The sequence below is a fragment of the Octopus bimaculoides genome, chromosome 15 (assembly GCF_046866305.1).
Source record: "Octopus bimaculoides isolate indiv1 chromosome 15, ASM4686630v1, whole genome shotgun sequence".
In the NCBI taxonomy this organism is placed as follows: Eukaryota; Metazoa; Mollusca; class Cephalopoda; order Octopoda; family Octopodidae; genus Octopus; species Octopus bimaculoides.
The window spans coordinates 24,322,566-24,339,084 of record NC_142942.1 but is presented as its reverse complement, the minus strand read 5'-3'; the positions used below and the strand labels follow the sequence as shown (position 1 = coordinate 24,339,084).

Below are 16,519 nucleotides of genomic sequence, written 5' to 3'. Positions count from 1 at the left end.
ATATATATATATATATTTTCATATATATATATATTTTCACATATATATATATATATACATACACATATATATACACATATGCATACACATATACAAAGACACACTGACATTTACCTTCATATAGCGTCAGTGACAATGGTTGTATATGTATAAGTGCTCTACACGCCTGACCTCTTGCGGCGCTGGCAGCGATTGTCAGTGGTTGCATAGACATGCACATATGTTTCCATCCCTCTCAAAATACATACGCACACACACATATATAAATGGATGCGTATGCATCTACACACCCACCCACTAATGATCAACCACCATCTGTTAAAGCAAAAGAATCATCCCAGCAAGATTCCTGCAAAGATTCCGTTTTCGATGTTGGTTTTTTTTCTATCATTATTTCCGCCATTAAACTTATTTTTTATTCTATCATTCCTGAATTTTAGAAATTTTTCTTTTTTCTAACATTTCTTCATAGACATATGTTCTAAAAATATGCATGTCATATACGTATGAATGTACGTATATATGTGTGTGTGTGTACGTATGTAAGTGTGTATGTGTGTATGTATACATATATATACAGGAATTAAAGGTAATGCTAATGCTGGTTCGTAATAATCCTTATTATTAATATTGTGTGTGTGTGTGTGTGTGTGTGTGTAAGCACAGACAAACAAGCTATCCCTGCGTACCGAGTAGAATATCTCAGTCGCCCTCCATTTGGTAGGACTGGTCACCTTTCGGTTTCGTTTCTATTTGGGACTACTCAACAACGGTTGTGTAAACACCATCTTTGCCTATATAGTCAATACTGTTACGTACCTCTCAAAACTGGTGAATCAGATTTGCATAAAATTAAGTAGTTAAGAACGGTGCATGTGTATGCATGCATGTGTGTATGCGTGCATTTGTGTATGTGTGCATTTATGTGTATGTGTGCATTTATGTGTATGTGTGCATTTATGTGTGTGTGTGTACGTGTTTGTGTTTGTTACCACGATGCATAACCACTGAGTTCGAACGCAAAATATAAGCTTTGTGAAATTCCACAGCCGCTGCAAGATCAACCTTGCATTTTTCCAAATATTTCTTGAATAAAACATCAATTCTTGAAAGATCAAGACAGCTTCATCAAAATGCTATCTTTAGCAATATCCCAAACAGCAGCACGAATTAAATGCCAAGGCTAAATTATTTTCTCGTTTGTTCCATTAAACAGAATTAAATCGCCATCCGCAGGTCAAGAAGACCATTTGTATTCCGCCACAAATATTTATCGAGTTTGTAAATATCATTTTATAGAAATCTGCTGAAATGCTAAGAGAGTCTCAACATAACTGGTTTCTTTTTCTTTTCTTTTTTCTCGTGTTTTTTTTCTTCATAAACTCCCCCCTCCATTTCTTATTCTTCTTTCTCTTCTGCTTTTTCTTCTTCACTTTCATTATTCTCAACTTACGCATTTCTTTTCCTTTTTTTCCTCTTTTCTTCTCTTCTAGTCGAACTCTTATTCTTTTTTTTTTTTTTTTTTTTTTTTACACTTTCCGTTCGTTATATTACATTTATCCAAACATTGCTACTTGTCTTCTTCCGCAACCAATAATATTTCGTCAATGATTACTTCATGATCACCTGACTACAATCGATCAGTGTTATACAGTATTTATGTGTTTGTGTGTTTGTAGGTTTGATAAAAGTTTTAAAATGATAATGAGACATTCCCTTCGTCAGCTGTGGTGTATTGGAGGCATTACGATTTTGATACTTATCGATATTATTACTCCTTTAGACGTGCTGCACAAAACACATGCTCTAAGAAAATGTCTGGGTTGTATTGACCCTCGCCCCATAACAACAGGCTTCGCGTGCGTGATTGTGTGCATGCATGTAACTTAGTACAATAAACAGTAAAAATGACGAGGCAATTGTGTAGTGGAATCATTCCAATTTCGATAACTTTGCTGGTTATTTCTTCCTGTGCTTTTAGCATTCTTCTGTTAAATGCCGTATCTCGTGTGATATTTTATTCTTTCCACTGAGTTGTACGAAACAAAGCTCGACTCTCCTTCCTAAATCATCCGTGACTTTGTCGCTCTAACTACAATCCTACTTCCATCCCAAGTATATATAGGTGCAACGACGCGCACGCGCTATTTTTCACAACTATATATACATACACATCCGTATACATACATATATACATATGTGTGTGCGTACTTACATACATACAATTAAATATATGAAAGTATGTAGGTGGGTGAGCTGGTAGGTAGGGGCCAGTGTGCATGTATACGTGCATGTATGCATTTCTGTCTTTTTCCTCAGACTCACATTCTCAAAGATTCACATTCCTTCTGTGATTTTTTTTTCAGTAACATGCTGAAAGCAAAAGCAATTTACCAATTTTCTTCACCAATTTTTTTTTTCTACAAAGCGCTTCCTAGACGAGATGAAGCATGTATTAATATAGGTAATACTAACACAGCACACAGCAGGAGGGATTATATGTTCGAGTGTGCGCATATATATATATATATATATGTGACTGTATACATGTATACGTATATATATATATATATATATATATAGGTGTGTATGACTGTATACATGTATATGTATATATGCGCTGTGTACATGTAAATGTATATATATATATATATATATATGTATAAGCATATATTATGCATACAGTATGCATATATACGTATGTTTGTATGTATGAATGCAGGTATGACTTCTGTATATATGCATGTATGTATGTATTCATACATAAACAAATATTTAAGCTGTATGTTTATTCAGTTTGTTGCTAAAATGACTTCCATCCATCTCTACCATTTAAAGAAGCACCTGTATTTCTCACTACCTCATTCCGTTGTCATCAATTTTTTATCTCTCTCTCTCTCTCTCTCTCTCGCCCCCTCTCTCTACCTATTTCTCTCTGTGTGTCTCACATCCCCCCTCTCTCTCTCTTACTTCTACCTCCCCGTCAACGTGCCGACGAGCATCTTCCTTTTTCTTCTATATATATTTGTCTTTTGTGTTTTTTATGCATGCATGCGCATAGCTGTGTGTTTTTATCTATCTTCTTGTAGCCTCCTGCACCTAATCCTCTTTCGGATGTGTATATGCTTGTATCTGTGTGTGTGTGTGTGTACGACGGTATATTTATATATAGAATCATACGCCTATGTATGTATGTATGAACATATGTATGTATGTATGTATGTATGTATGTATGTATGTACGTGTTTATCTGTATTTCTCAAGATAACAATGTCAGTTACCCGTTTCAGTTGTTCTCATTAGTGAAGTAGGCAGGTCTTTTTCTCGGGTAATTCAATATATTAACCAGCGATCAAAAGTTGGAGCTTAGTTGAGAAAAGTTTACCTATCTTGACACCAAGGCACAGACCACTGCGTCTTACCAGCACTAGCAACTTCGTTTTTCCACTGGCAACAAATCTTTCTTTTAAAAATGACTGAAGTCAGGGTGAGTTATCACATTTTAATGATTTCGTTGCATTATAAACGATCTCCTATATTCGAAATCCTTTTTATTGCTACACATATATATTTAGTTAATTAGTTGATTAGTAAATTAATAATTTATTTTGTTGTTTCGTTTTACTTTTAGTTTTGTATCTTCCAAAATGTATCTAACATTATTCTATTTTAATTCATTTTATAATTTTTAATTACGAAGTTTTGTTTAACCGTTTGTTTTTATATATTTATTTTATTCGTTTTTATATATTTATTTTGTCTTTGGTGGAGTTTTTTTCTCCTTCGGATGTTCACTTTTAGCTTTCAATGGTTTTTTTTTTTTTTTTTGATATTTTCCTTCTGATTTTGACAAAACAGACAAAAAAGACAGGGTTCCTCTGTTGCTTTTTTCTTTTATTTTCTCTGACTATTTCAACAATTCCTCGAGGGCTAAACTCCAGTTAAAATGTAGCATTACAGGAGATAATCAAAATACGTTATTGCTAAGAATATGTAGAAAAGTATCCAAACACCAAGTCATGAGCCACTTATTAAAGTCAATAAGAAGACTTAAGAATTTATGTTAGTAGTAGTAGTAGTAGTAGTAGTAGTAATAATAATGATTCTTTCACGTCTTCGTACAATGTCAGAAATTTTGAGGGGAGTGGGTTAATCGATTAATTGAATGGTAATTTATTTTATCGACCCCCCCCCCCCAAATAAAAGGCAACGTTGTCATTAGCGGGAATTAAACATAGAATGTAAAGAGACGAAAGAAAGGCGGTTAAGAATTCTGCTGAATCACCAATAAAATTAATCGTTTCATATTTGGGGCAGAATGCCATCAATTTTAGGGAAATTGGGGAGTGGGTAGAGTAACCCCCACGACTTGACTGTTATCTCATTTCATCGAACTCAGGGAGATGAAAGGAATAGAGGATTCCGACGGCATTTGAAATCACAATGTAGAAAACGAAAACACCTTTTGTAATTCATTTCTGTTCCGTTCTGATGATTCTGCTAATTTTCTGCCTCAATAAACCAAAAGATAATAAGGGTATATGAACTATTGTCGACTCTGACAGGATTTGAACCCAAAATCTAGGATATTCATATATTTGTGCAGTGTTATTTTTCGCCACATTAATGGAATTAATTATATAATTATACGTCTTCTAATTTGGGAACCCACTTGGGTTTTTGAAATAATAAAGAAAAGGAGATTATAGAAGCAGACGATATGTCAAGCCTCCTGTCAAAGACAAATCAAAACATCATCATCATTATAATCATCGTCATCGTAATCGTCAACGTTGTCGTCGTCATCGTCATCATCAACGTCTTCTGCAGCAGCAGCATCATAAGTAGCAGTAGTAGTAGTAGTAGTAGTAGTAGTAGTTGTCGTAGCAGTAGCAGCAATAGTGGTAGTGATGTGGTGGTAGTGGTGGTGGTGGTAGTGGTGGTGGTGGTGGTGGTAGTGGTGGTGGTGGTGGTGGTGGTAGTGGTATTGGTGGTGGTGGTGGTGGTGGTGGTGGTGGTAGTAGTAGTAGTAGTGAACTGGTGGCATGTAATACGGTTTTCAAATCAATTCATCACAAAGAAATCAGATTAAATTTAGAGAAAACATACAAATACATACACACAAACATATATCATCATTCATTTCTTGAACGTACCGATGGCCATCTTTCGAGGTAATTCAACACTGTATTCAGAGATGAAGTTGTACATAAGTCGAGCTGTATGAATTAACACTTGGATAAGGAATACATTCCATCATTGTTATGTTGTCTTAAATGCAAACCCTTGGAATTTTCAGTCCAACTCGACCCAGCATTATAGATTTATGGGATTCATATTTTAACATTACGAGTTCAAATGCCGCCGATGTCATTTTCACCTTTCAATCTATCGGGGCTGATATAGTAAAGTAGTAGTCAAGTACTGAGGCTGATGTTATCGACTAACCCCTTTCCCTGAAAATTGCCGATCTTATGTGCATTATTATTATTATTATTATTATTATTACTTTTAATCTGCATGTTTGTTACAACCACTCGCCGAGACACACCCAGCGTCCTAAGGCGAGTGAAGGATAAGAGATGTCATAGTATGACTGAAAGCTTGGGGAGGAGAAGTGGCAGGGGGCAGTAGCGAAACATCTTCATGTAAAATATTAATGAATAGGGTTTTTTCTGAGGATGTAGGCAGTACTTGTCAGCATTATCTTTTGGATTTCTCTGAGATATGGTTCTCCTGGGATCTTATCTAGATGGCTTTCATATCCCCTTTTTTATCATACCTAGAGCACCCACAATAACAGGAACAGTTCTCGCTTTAAGATGCCACATCTTTTGTATTTCAATTTCCAGGTCCTTATACTTACTTATTTGTCAGATTCCTTTACAGATATATTTTTATCAGTGAGAACACTTACATCTATTAGTGTACAAGTTTTATTATTATTATTATTATTAGAGTGGTCAATGTTTAGCGTTTCGTCTGTCTTTATGTTCTGAGTTGAATTCTGCTGAGATCGACTTTGCCTTTCATCCTTCCTGGGTCGATAAATTAAGTACATATAAATCGAACAGTCCCCTCCCCCACAAAATTTCACGCCTTGTGCCTATAGCAGAAAGGATTGTTATTGTTGGTGGTGGTGTTATTTTTTCCCTTCATTTCGGTTTATGCGCAGTGACTCCCGAGTATCAACCAGTTACTTCGGTCACTAATCGTTGGTGTTGATTCAACAATTCATATCACAGACGTTTACAGGAAAAACAAACATTTAAAAAAAATAAGTATAGAAAGATGGCGGGTGGGATAAGAAGTGCAAAAGGCGGGTTCATTTCGATTTTAGGATACTTGAATGGCTTTAAAGATCAATTAAATTTTCTATAAAAATTAAACAGAAGAATGTGTTTTCACATGCATTACAATTATTATTACTTTGCTTTTCATCCCTTCGGGAGTCGATAAATTAAGGACCTGGATCGATGTAATGAACTATTCTCCACTCCCCCAACCCCACACCCCGCCAGCAACAACACCAACAAAACCAAATTTCAGGCCAAGTGACTATAGTAGACAAGATTATTATTATTATTATTATTATCATTATTATTATTATTATTATTATTAAGGCCTAAATCAGAATATGTTTTTTGTCCAGAATTGGCAATCTTGTCACAGAAATAACTTCAGATTCATTGTAGGGCTGTCTGAAAGGGTGAGGGAGGATTGGTTCCATAGAATCTTCGAATTGTCATTTGTATGGGGGGGGGATGGTTCATATGCGAACCATTCTATGACTCTTCATAAAGATGGCGCGAAAAAGACATTTCGTTTATGGAATCGTTGATGTTGGTTAACTGCATGACATCTTATAAAGATAAACACACACACACACACACACACACACACACACACATCTTTCTTCCAGCTTTTACACGTTTTCTTAAGTATGGTACTTCTCCTTCGGTGACTTTTGCCGAACCGCTCTGCTACGGGGACGCAAACACACCAACATCGGTTGTCAAGCAGTGATTGGAGGACACATAAAGACCCAAAGGCACAAACACACAGAAATGTGTTTATATACGAGAGTTTCTTTTTTTTTTTTTTTGTAGTTTCCGTCTAACAAATCGAAACAGGTTTTTGGCCGACCCAAGGCAATATTAGAAGACACTTGCCTAAGGTGCCTTGCAGTGGGAGTGAACCGGGAACTACCTGGTTGGGAAGCAAACTTCTTACCACACAGCCACATGGACGAAGTGATCACCCTAATAATCCTTTCTGTTATAGGCACAAGGCCTGAAATTTGGGGGAGGGGGATAGTTGATTACATCGACCCCAGTATTCAACTGGTACTTAATTTATCAAACCCAAAAGCGGTAAAGTCGACATATGCATACATATACATGTATACAACGATATATGCATTTATATGTATATATTGTATTTTATTGATTTTTTGAAAAGGTTTTTGTGATATATTTGTTTTCTGGAGGGTGTGAGTTTAATTCTTCTTTGTTGAATTATTTAATAGTGGTTTTTTTTCTTTAATATATATATATATATATATATATATATATATATATATATTTATGAGAGAGAGAGAGAGAATGTCATATGTTGATACATATATGTAGATATAGTTATTATATAGTAGATACATAGATATATATTTTTACACACATAAACGCACGCATGCACTTATTAAATATACATATATACGCAAATATAAACATAAATGTGTGTGTATGTATATATTTATATACGTGTGTGTGTGTGTGTGTGTGTGTGTGTGTGTGCCAGCCGCTAAAGAGAAGCAGATGTGGAACATCCTTTAAACATATAAATACCGGGTAAAAATGGAAGAAACACGAGTGCGAGGAGAGAAAAGTACAGAAGAGTTGGGATGAAGGTGGGGAGGAAGAATAAGTGGAGGGGGGGGGGGGTAGAAGAATGGAGAAAGATGTTGAGAAAGGGGTTTGTGTGGGAGTAGGAAGAGGAGTGGTGAGAGATGCAGAACCAGGGTATACCTCATGTTTCTCAAAGCCGTCCATATCTCCCTCTCTATCTCTCCCTTTCTCTCTCTCTCTCTCTCGTTGTAGATAGATAGATAGATGTGTATGTGCATGTAGGTATATATATATGTGTATAATTCTGTATACATCTACACAGACATTAGTATATGTGTGTGTGAAGGCGCGTGGCTTTGTCGTGAGGATATTCGTTAAATCGTGAGTTCGATTCCTGACAGTGTGTGTGTGTGTGTGTGTGTGTGTGTGTGTGTGTGTGTGTGTGTGTGTATTCACTCGTATAAATCTGAGTCAATAAGTGCTCAATAGAACACCTTCTCTAAGTGCTGTTGATGTTGTGTGCTTGTGTGTGTGATCAGGTTATTGCGAGCAATGCATTGCAAGCCACATCAATACTGTAGTATTCAAATAGATGTAGAATCGCAAAATTGATCTCAAGATTTGTATAATTATTAATTTATGAAATTTCCTAAATCCCACACACAAAAAAATTGTCGTTTGAAAATTCATGCAAAAATAAATATTCAAACCATTGTTTCGTATTCTTTCAATATATCCAGTGTATAGCGTATAAACAGGTTACAACACACCCCACGAATGTGAATGGTATCTGCAGTCCGGTACGGGAACCATGTTAAGCCTTGTACATATGTGGATTAATGAGGGACTTAAAACCTAAATCGAAATTATATACACAACACATGTAAAGGAACTTCAATGGTTTTATCTTAAATATTGTGAAAACGTTTGATTCAATTCTTTTTATCTTCTCTTTGTGAATTGCTTCATAAATGGCCGATTAGATTGCATTTTACCTTCTGACTTGCATCTCCATTTTTCAACAGTCTTCAAATATTAAATAATTTCTTATTTGAGGGATCTTTCGTTGCTGTTAAATCGTCATTTGTTCAGCTGTTGTCATCACTCTCGACAGAATACAATATTAATTGCTATCTTCGATCGGACGTGGATGCTTGATCCGGTTGCTTAAAAGATGTGTGTTACGAACTTGGAGCTCAAGATGGAGCTGGTATATACGGCTTATATATCGATATACATATATATCGATATACATATATACATATATATATATGCATGTATATGGATATGTATATGTATGTATGTATAACATATACATATATATACATGCATATATAGATATTCATATATATGTATGTGTGCGTGTTTGCATGTATGTATGTACGTATGTATACAATATCTGAGTGCTGGCTGGTTGATCTGGATTGCCTGATTGTGTAACGTGTAATGCAATACTTGTTAGCACTAACTAATGCATAACACCATAAATAGAAATGAATCATAGATACGATATATGCATCAACACATACATATGTACACGCACATATCCGTGCTTACTATATGTATTTACTTATATATATATATATAGATAGATATATATATATATATATATACATATATATAGGCTATGGCGTTCTTCTGCCTTGTGTGATTTTGGGAAACCTTTAGGTTCTTATATACTCTTTCTACATCAATTTAATCAGGAGTATCTTTTGTCTTCAGTATAACTCCTGATGTCTCTATTTTTTTAATTCAGCAGGTCAACCTAACAAAACATACTTAAGAATTAATTACTCTACAAACTGCTTTCTATTAACGTGTTACGATAATCATAGGTTTCATCACTTTCATGCTTCCATACATATTTGCTATCAATCAGGTTGGTTATCTTTCGTAGAACCTTTATCTACAGATTTACACGATAAGCTTTCACCCTTTAGTCGTTCCTTTTGGTACATAGCTGTGAAAATCTTCTTCACTCCAGATTTCTAAATATCTCCAGTCGGAGCCTTTCATAGAACCTCAGGTTACGTTTTTACGAAAATCTAAAGTCTGTCATTTTCACGGTGTCTTTAGATAAACAAGACCACCACTTTGTATGATTCCTAAAAATAACAACGCTCACCCTCATTTCTCTCACCCTGTCTTCAGAAAAAGAAAGACCACTGGACTATACAGTCGTCAACACACTCAGATGCGCGTGTCACAAGAAATGGTTTCATGCTCTCATTGGTTTGTTTGTTTGTGACGTAATAGTAATCAGCAGCAGCTGCGAAAAGCACAACAACAACAAAAGTAATCAGCAGCAGCTGCGAAAAGCACAACAACAACAAAAGTAAAAGATAACATAAAAATGAAGAGGTTGCAAGACGCAACGAATTTTTTTTTCTTTTTAAGTGAGTGGAAATCGAACCAGTGAGTGTGTTAAGTAATAAAGAGCTATAGGAGAATGACCCTCCCCAGACACAATAAAACATAACAATGATTTTACTTTTAAATAATATTTCTACCGAATATCACCAAATTAATTTCATGTTGTAAAGTTTGATGGGAGCAGAAAACATATATATGTGTGTGTGTGAGCGTGTTTGTGTGTGATCGAACAAACAGGAAGAGAGAACTCTGTGCATGAGTATATATGCATACGTAACTATTAATTCTAATTGGCAGGAATTACGAAGTGACTCAAGGGCCGAGAGTTTCGTAGATGACTGAAGTCGATTTGAGACAAATATATATATATATATATATATATATATATATATATATATATATATGTGTGTGTGTGTGTGTGTGTGTGTGTGTGTGTGTGTGACAACTCAACTGTCAAGCGATGGTGCAGGGGACAAACACCGTCATTTTCATAGCATTCTTGTTTGTCTTAATAACTGACGAGATGCCAGTGCAGATTTCCACCCCGACATCCGAAACTCGGAGTTTTATTATGGCAACCGAATAATTGTCTCATATTATATTACAGATACATTCCTCTATTTACATAATATCGAGGTCTCATTCATTCTTTTGTTGTCATACTATATATATATATATATGTATATATATATATATAAGGATGCTGACCTAGCAGGGCCATAGCCTTTGAGCTGAAACGTATAAAATGATAAATATGTATATATATATATATATATATATATATATATATATATATATATATATATATATATATATATATATGTGTGTGTGTGTGTATATATATATAACTTGTTTCAGTCATTTGACTGCGGCCATGCTGGAACACCGCCTTTTAGTCTAAGAAATCGCCCCCTAGACTTATTCTTTGTAAGCCTGGTGCTTATTGTATCGGTTTTTTCTTGCCGAACCGATAAGAGAACGTAAGCACACCAACATCGGTTGCCAAGCGATGGTGGAGGGGACGGACACAAACACACACGCACACACACACACATATATATATATATATATATATATATATATATATTAATAAAATACAGGGTAGCAAAGAAAATTTTAGAAATTTTATTTTACCACCAGTGGTCTAGCGAGGGTAAAAAAACAGTCAATAGACTATGTATTATTCATATAAAATATTTTAAATGAATAATACATAGTCTATTGACTGTTTTTTTACCCTCGCTAGACCACTGGTGGTAAAATAAAATTTCTAAAATTTTCTTTGTTACCCTGTATTTTATTAATAATGATAAAAAATTTTTTTGGTTAATTTCTGATTTAATAATCGGCATTTGTGTACTTACTGCCGAATTAGGTAAACCGCAAATACGCGGTAAATTTGGAAAATTAGATATTCGAATATGAACCATGCTATTTGACTCATATCTCGAATGTTGTCTGGTCATTCTGCTGAGGATAGTCCGACCTTTTGTGAGATATATAATTTTTATCTTACTAAAATTGACTTGAAACCATGGTACAGAATATAGATCGGTAAATGCTTTTATTTTTCATTCCATTTCGAAATTATCCCTACTTTTTGTGGTATGTAGTCTTGCTGCTATTTCTAGCGGGTTAGATGTCCTATTTTAAATGAATATATATATATATATATATATATATATATATATATACGACGGGCTTCTTTCAGTTTCTGCCTACGAAATCCACTCACAAGGCTTTCGTCAGCCCGAGGCTATAGTAGAAGACACTCGCCCAAGGTTCCATGCAGCGAGACTGAACCCGGAACCATGTGGTAGGGAAACCAGCTTCATACCATACAGCCACGCCACCGCCTATATATAATGATAGTGGACCAGCATGGTCAAAGCCTTAGAGTTGAAAGATATAAAATAAATATAACGAAACATTTGTTCAAAATGTCTAAAATAGACTGCAATATCAGGGTTTGGCCTAGTAGTGTGAACAGCTAGAAGAGTTTGTCTATTTTCTTTATTTACCGATTCCAGTATTAACTGATCCTAAAAAATGTAACAAGAGGTCTTTGATAAGCAAAGAAGAAAACATGAGAAACTAGACAAATAAACAATTTCGTAGTCTTCAAAATAGGAAAGTACCTTTCAATATATATATATATATATATATATATATATATATATATGCTTTAACACACACACACACACACACACACACACACACACACACACACACACAAATATATATATATATATATATATATATATATATATATATATATATATATATATATGCATACCTGCATATAATTCCACTGAATGCAGTCTTGTGTGTGTGTGTGTGTGGTCGTGCGTATGTGTGTGCCTTTGTCTTTCGATATATACATGTATATAATACTTTCTCATGCATGTTTATCATATGCTATATAGTAAATATGCAAATATATATATAGTATATATTTTATATATTTTTTGTAACATTTATTCTTACATATATATAATTTTATATATTATACATATCGTATACATATTTATTTTGCAAACACATTCACACATATGATATTATGTATTGTGTATACATGCATATATTAGAATTCTATATCTACTTATATTTATTTATACATGTAATGTAATATATATCATAGATAATATATATTAAGTATCGTATGTATATCATATTTACGACATATATATATATATATACATATATATATATATATGTATATATATATGCATGTATGTATATAATATGCACATACATGTATATATATAAACATGTATATAATACGGATGACTTAGAGAAAACAGTTGTCATGGGATGAATAGCCTCATATCACTGTATCTCAATTAAGCAATTGTTTTAAACATACAAATAATACACTTTGTTATCTTCTCTCTCCAGTGTTGTTACATTTCCCCATTTGACATTTGCCATCATCAAGATATCTCCATCACTAAAGTGTTTGAATAAATATATCAATAACAAAAGAACTTTGTAGTAAATTTATCTGGGTGTATCCCTGCATTTATTTTCTATTTTCTATCTCGTCAATAAAAATAAATGCGTTTATATCGTTACCAAATAATTGATATGATACCGTGTCTTTTTTTTTCTTTTTGCTCTTATTTTTTGAAGATTAACAAGAAATAAAAAATATCGAAATAAAATAGAACAATACAGAATTCTTTACATGGTTTTTATTGCTCTTTTCTTGAGATGCCAAGCAATACATACAAAATTAGCAAAATGGTATAATAGTTCTCTCTTTTCACACAAGAGGTTGCCTGATACACCGGCCCATGATCATATGATCATCTGTTAATTCAGGCATTTCATATATACACACAGTCACACACACACACACACACACACACACACACACACACACACACACACACACACACACACACACATATGTTATACTTTTGCAATTAAATGGTTGACAGCGAGTACGATATTTCGGCCTAACCACCTTAGTCAAACTGTCTGACTAAGATGAACAATCCGAAACTTCGAAGTCTTTGTCAGCCTTTTTATTGTAAAAGCTTAATATACACGGTGTTCTACTAAAAACGCCGTAGCTCAAGATATTACCAATCTGGGAACAAAAAGACGAATGATCATGGTTGATTGATCTCCTCCATCAGGCTTGACTTGGGGTTAAACAACAGCATCAACACCAAAAGGCAACAGTTTAGCAAAGTCTATCTTAATAATCTGCAGTTTGGTATTTTATAACAATAAACAGTAGGACCACTGTGAAAAACTGAAGAACGTTCCTCGCAGTCGCCGGTTCGATTCCACCCATGACTCAACGGTGGAGAAGAATGGTCTCAATTAGGCAGGTCTTTCGCATAATCGAAAGGCTCAGTTAGATGTCTAGCGTTGGGGTGATTAAAATTAAGGGTCAAATTTTATAGTTCGGCCTCATTTATTAGCGAATAGATATCGTTCTTCTTGGTTCGATTCTTCTTTCCGAGGAGAATCACGTTATCGATTCGATTATCTATCGACGGAATTATGCAAGGGGAGCAAACAAAGAAGATAATCCACTAGATTATATGATACCGCACATCGCGTGATACAACACATTGCATGAATGCACAACGAACAAGATATAATATATCCCATAATACACTACGTTACATAATGCCCTGCAGTATAGGATACATCAAGCGATATACTACAGCATATGGCACATCCCATCACATGATAGACCGGAAGATGATACACCACTGTGGTATATGATACGCCACGTCACATGATAGGACAGAGTACATTACACGGTATGCCGCATGATATGCTAGGCTACATTCAAGATACGACACGCCTTTGTATACTATAAACATAGGATACATCATGATTCAGCACAGAGAATATGATATCACAGAATATGATACGTCAAAGGATATATCACGTCAGTGTATGGGATAAGATATATCACACAGCATGGTATACCATATCACCGTATCACATGATATACTGCATCGGATGATAATATACCATATCAGGTGATATGATGCAGTACATGATGTATTTAATACTCAGCATTATAGAATGAAGCTAAGATACATAGACAGAGAGAAACAGAGAGACAATGAAAAGCGTTGAACATAATATATCCATCGCAACATCAAACACAATATATAAGCTATGGAGTATACCCCACAAATATACCACTTAGACAAATATACCACACAGACAGGCAACCAGAAACAAACACTACAATTTAACACACAGGACATCGAACACGACGCACACATGCATTCCCATAGAAGATAATTATTACACACACACACACATAACACAAACGAGCCCGAGCATACATCACAACGTATAAAGGGGACACTCATACACACCACAACACATGCAACGCACCGACTGTCGCGCGCACACGCACCCACTCTACAACAGACTGGGAAGGACAATAGAAATACAGATACATATTACAGGTAGGTATTATAAGGTGTGCGTGTGCGCGTGTATCTCGGTACATGTGTTATATCAGACTCACCGATTAGTAAACTTGGCTAACGGCAACCCTACGAAAACTGTAGGCAAGAGGAAATAATCCAGTTTAACAACGCAGCTGTGTATATGTATATATACATGTGTGTGTACACATACATATACACGCATTCATATATATATATATATATATATATACCCACACAAACACATATATATCAGTGTGTGAGAGAGAGAGAAAGATAGAGAAAAGAAGAAACAAATAGACAGATAGTGGATAGACTGAGAGATAGAGATGTCTTGTGTGTTTCGAGTTACTAAGTTAGTAACAAAGCAGGTGCCCGGTTCAAGAAACGTTAATATTTTGACTCGGTTAACATCACTAAATAGAGAAAACATCTGGATTGGTAGACTGGAACCTGAGACATCTTCCCTTCTGTCTTTCTCTTTACACACACACACACACACACACACACACACACACACACACACAAATAAACTCGTATACATAATCACACAGACTCACTCACACACAAATATATATATATATATATATAAGAGAGATACACACACAAACGTGTATGTCTATATATTTAGATACATCTCTGTGTGTTTGTGTGTATGTGTGTGTGTGTGTATATATATATATATATATATATATATATATATACACACACACAGGCACGAACACACAAATATACATACACACATTGACACACACACACACGATCTCTCTCTCTCTCTCTCTCTCTCCTTCTCTGTCTCTCTTTCTCACATACACACATACACTTCCACTACAGCCTGGTACCGAAAGCTCTTATATATTTACAATTACATAAAGAAACAGGCTTTATATACACATGGCCTCCCATATGTATACATACTTACATATACATAACATGCATATATACAAATATGCATGCATACATATATGTATACACACACACACACACACACACTTCGGAAGAAGATTGGTTTGTTCACTGAATTTCAGTATTTACATACCCCCGCCGTCGCCGCTGCCTCCGCCTATCCGTTCTCGTTTAATACTTTCAATTTCAATATTGTCAATTGAGGTATATTTATAACTTCCACCTTCTTTACACACAATCTTTTGTCCTTGCCTCCTGACGCGTGCTGCACACATCCGTAAATACGCGTCTGTGCATGTTTGCGTGTGTTTGCATGTATAGACATAGCAATACATACATACATACATGCATGCATGCATGCATGCGTGCGTGCGTGCGTGCGTGCGTGCGTGCGTATGTATGTATGTATGTATGAGGTTGTTAGAGGGAGCAAGATAGGGTGTTGACAATGCGGCACTCAACCCG

The 16,519-nt window shown here is 35.0% G+C and overlaps 1 protein-coding gene across 4 annotated transcripts in view; it reads left to right on the top strand.

Moving 5' to 3' along the window:
- The window catches only part of LOC106882456 (filamin-A), a 115,521-nt gene that overhangs the window by 8,792 nt on the left and 90,210 nt on the right, over positions 1-16,519 (top strand). For 2 of the 4 annotated variants that reach the window (XM_089363595.1, XM_052973141.2), the window contains exon 1: positions 3,369-3,487. The exons of the other annotated variants lie outside the window; for them this stretch is intronic. In XM_089363595.1, the coding sequence (XP_089219721.1) occupies positions 3,473-3,487 (15 nt within the window). In that variant the 5' untranslated portion in view covers positions 3,369-3,472. Of the gene's footprint in view, positions 1-3,368; positions 3,488-16,519 lie in introns of those variants that run through there. 4 annotated transcript variants of the gene reach the window in all.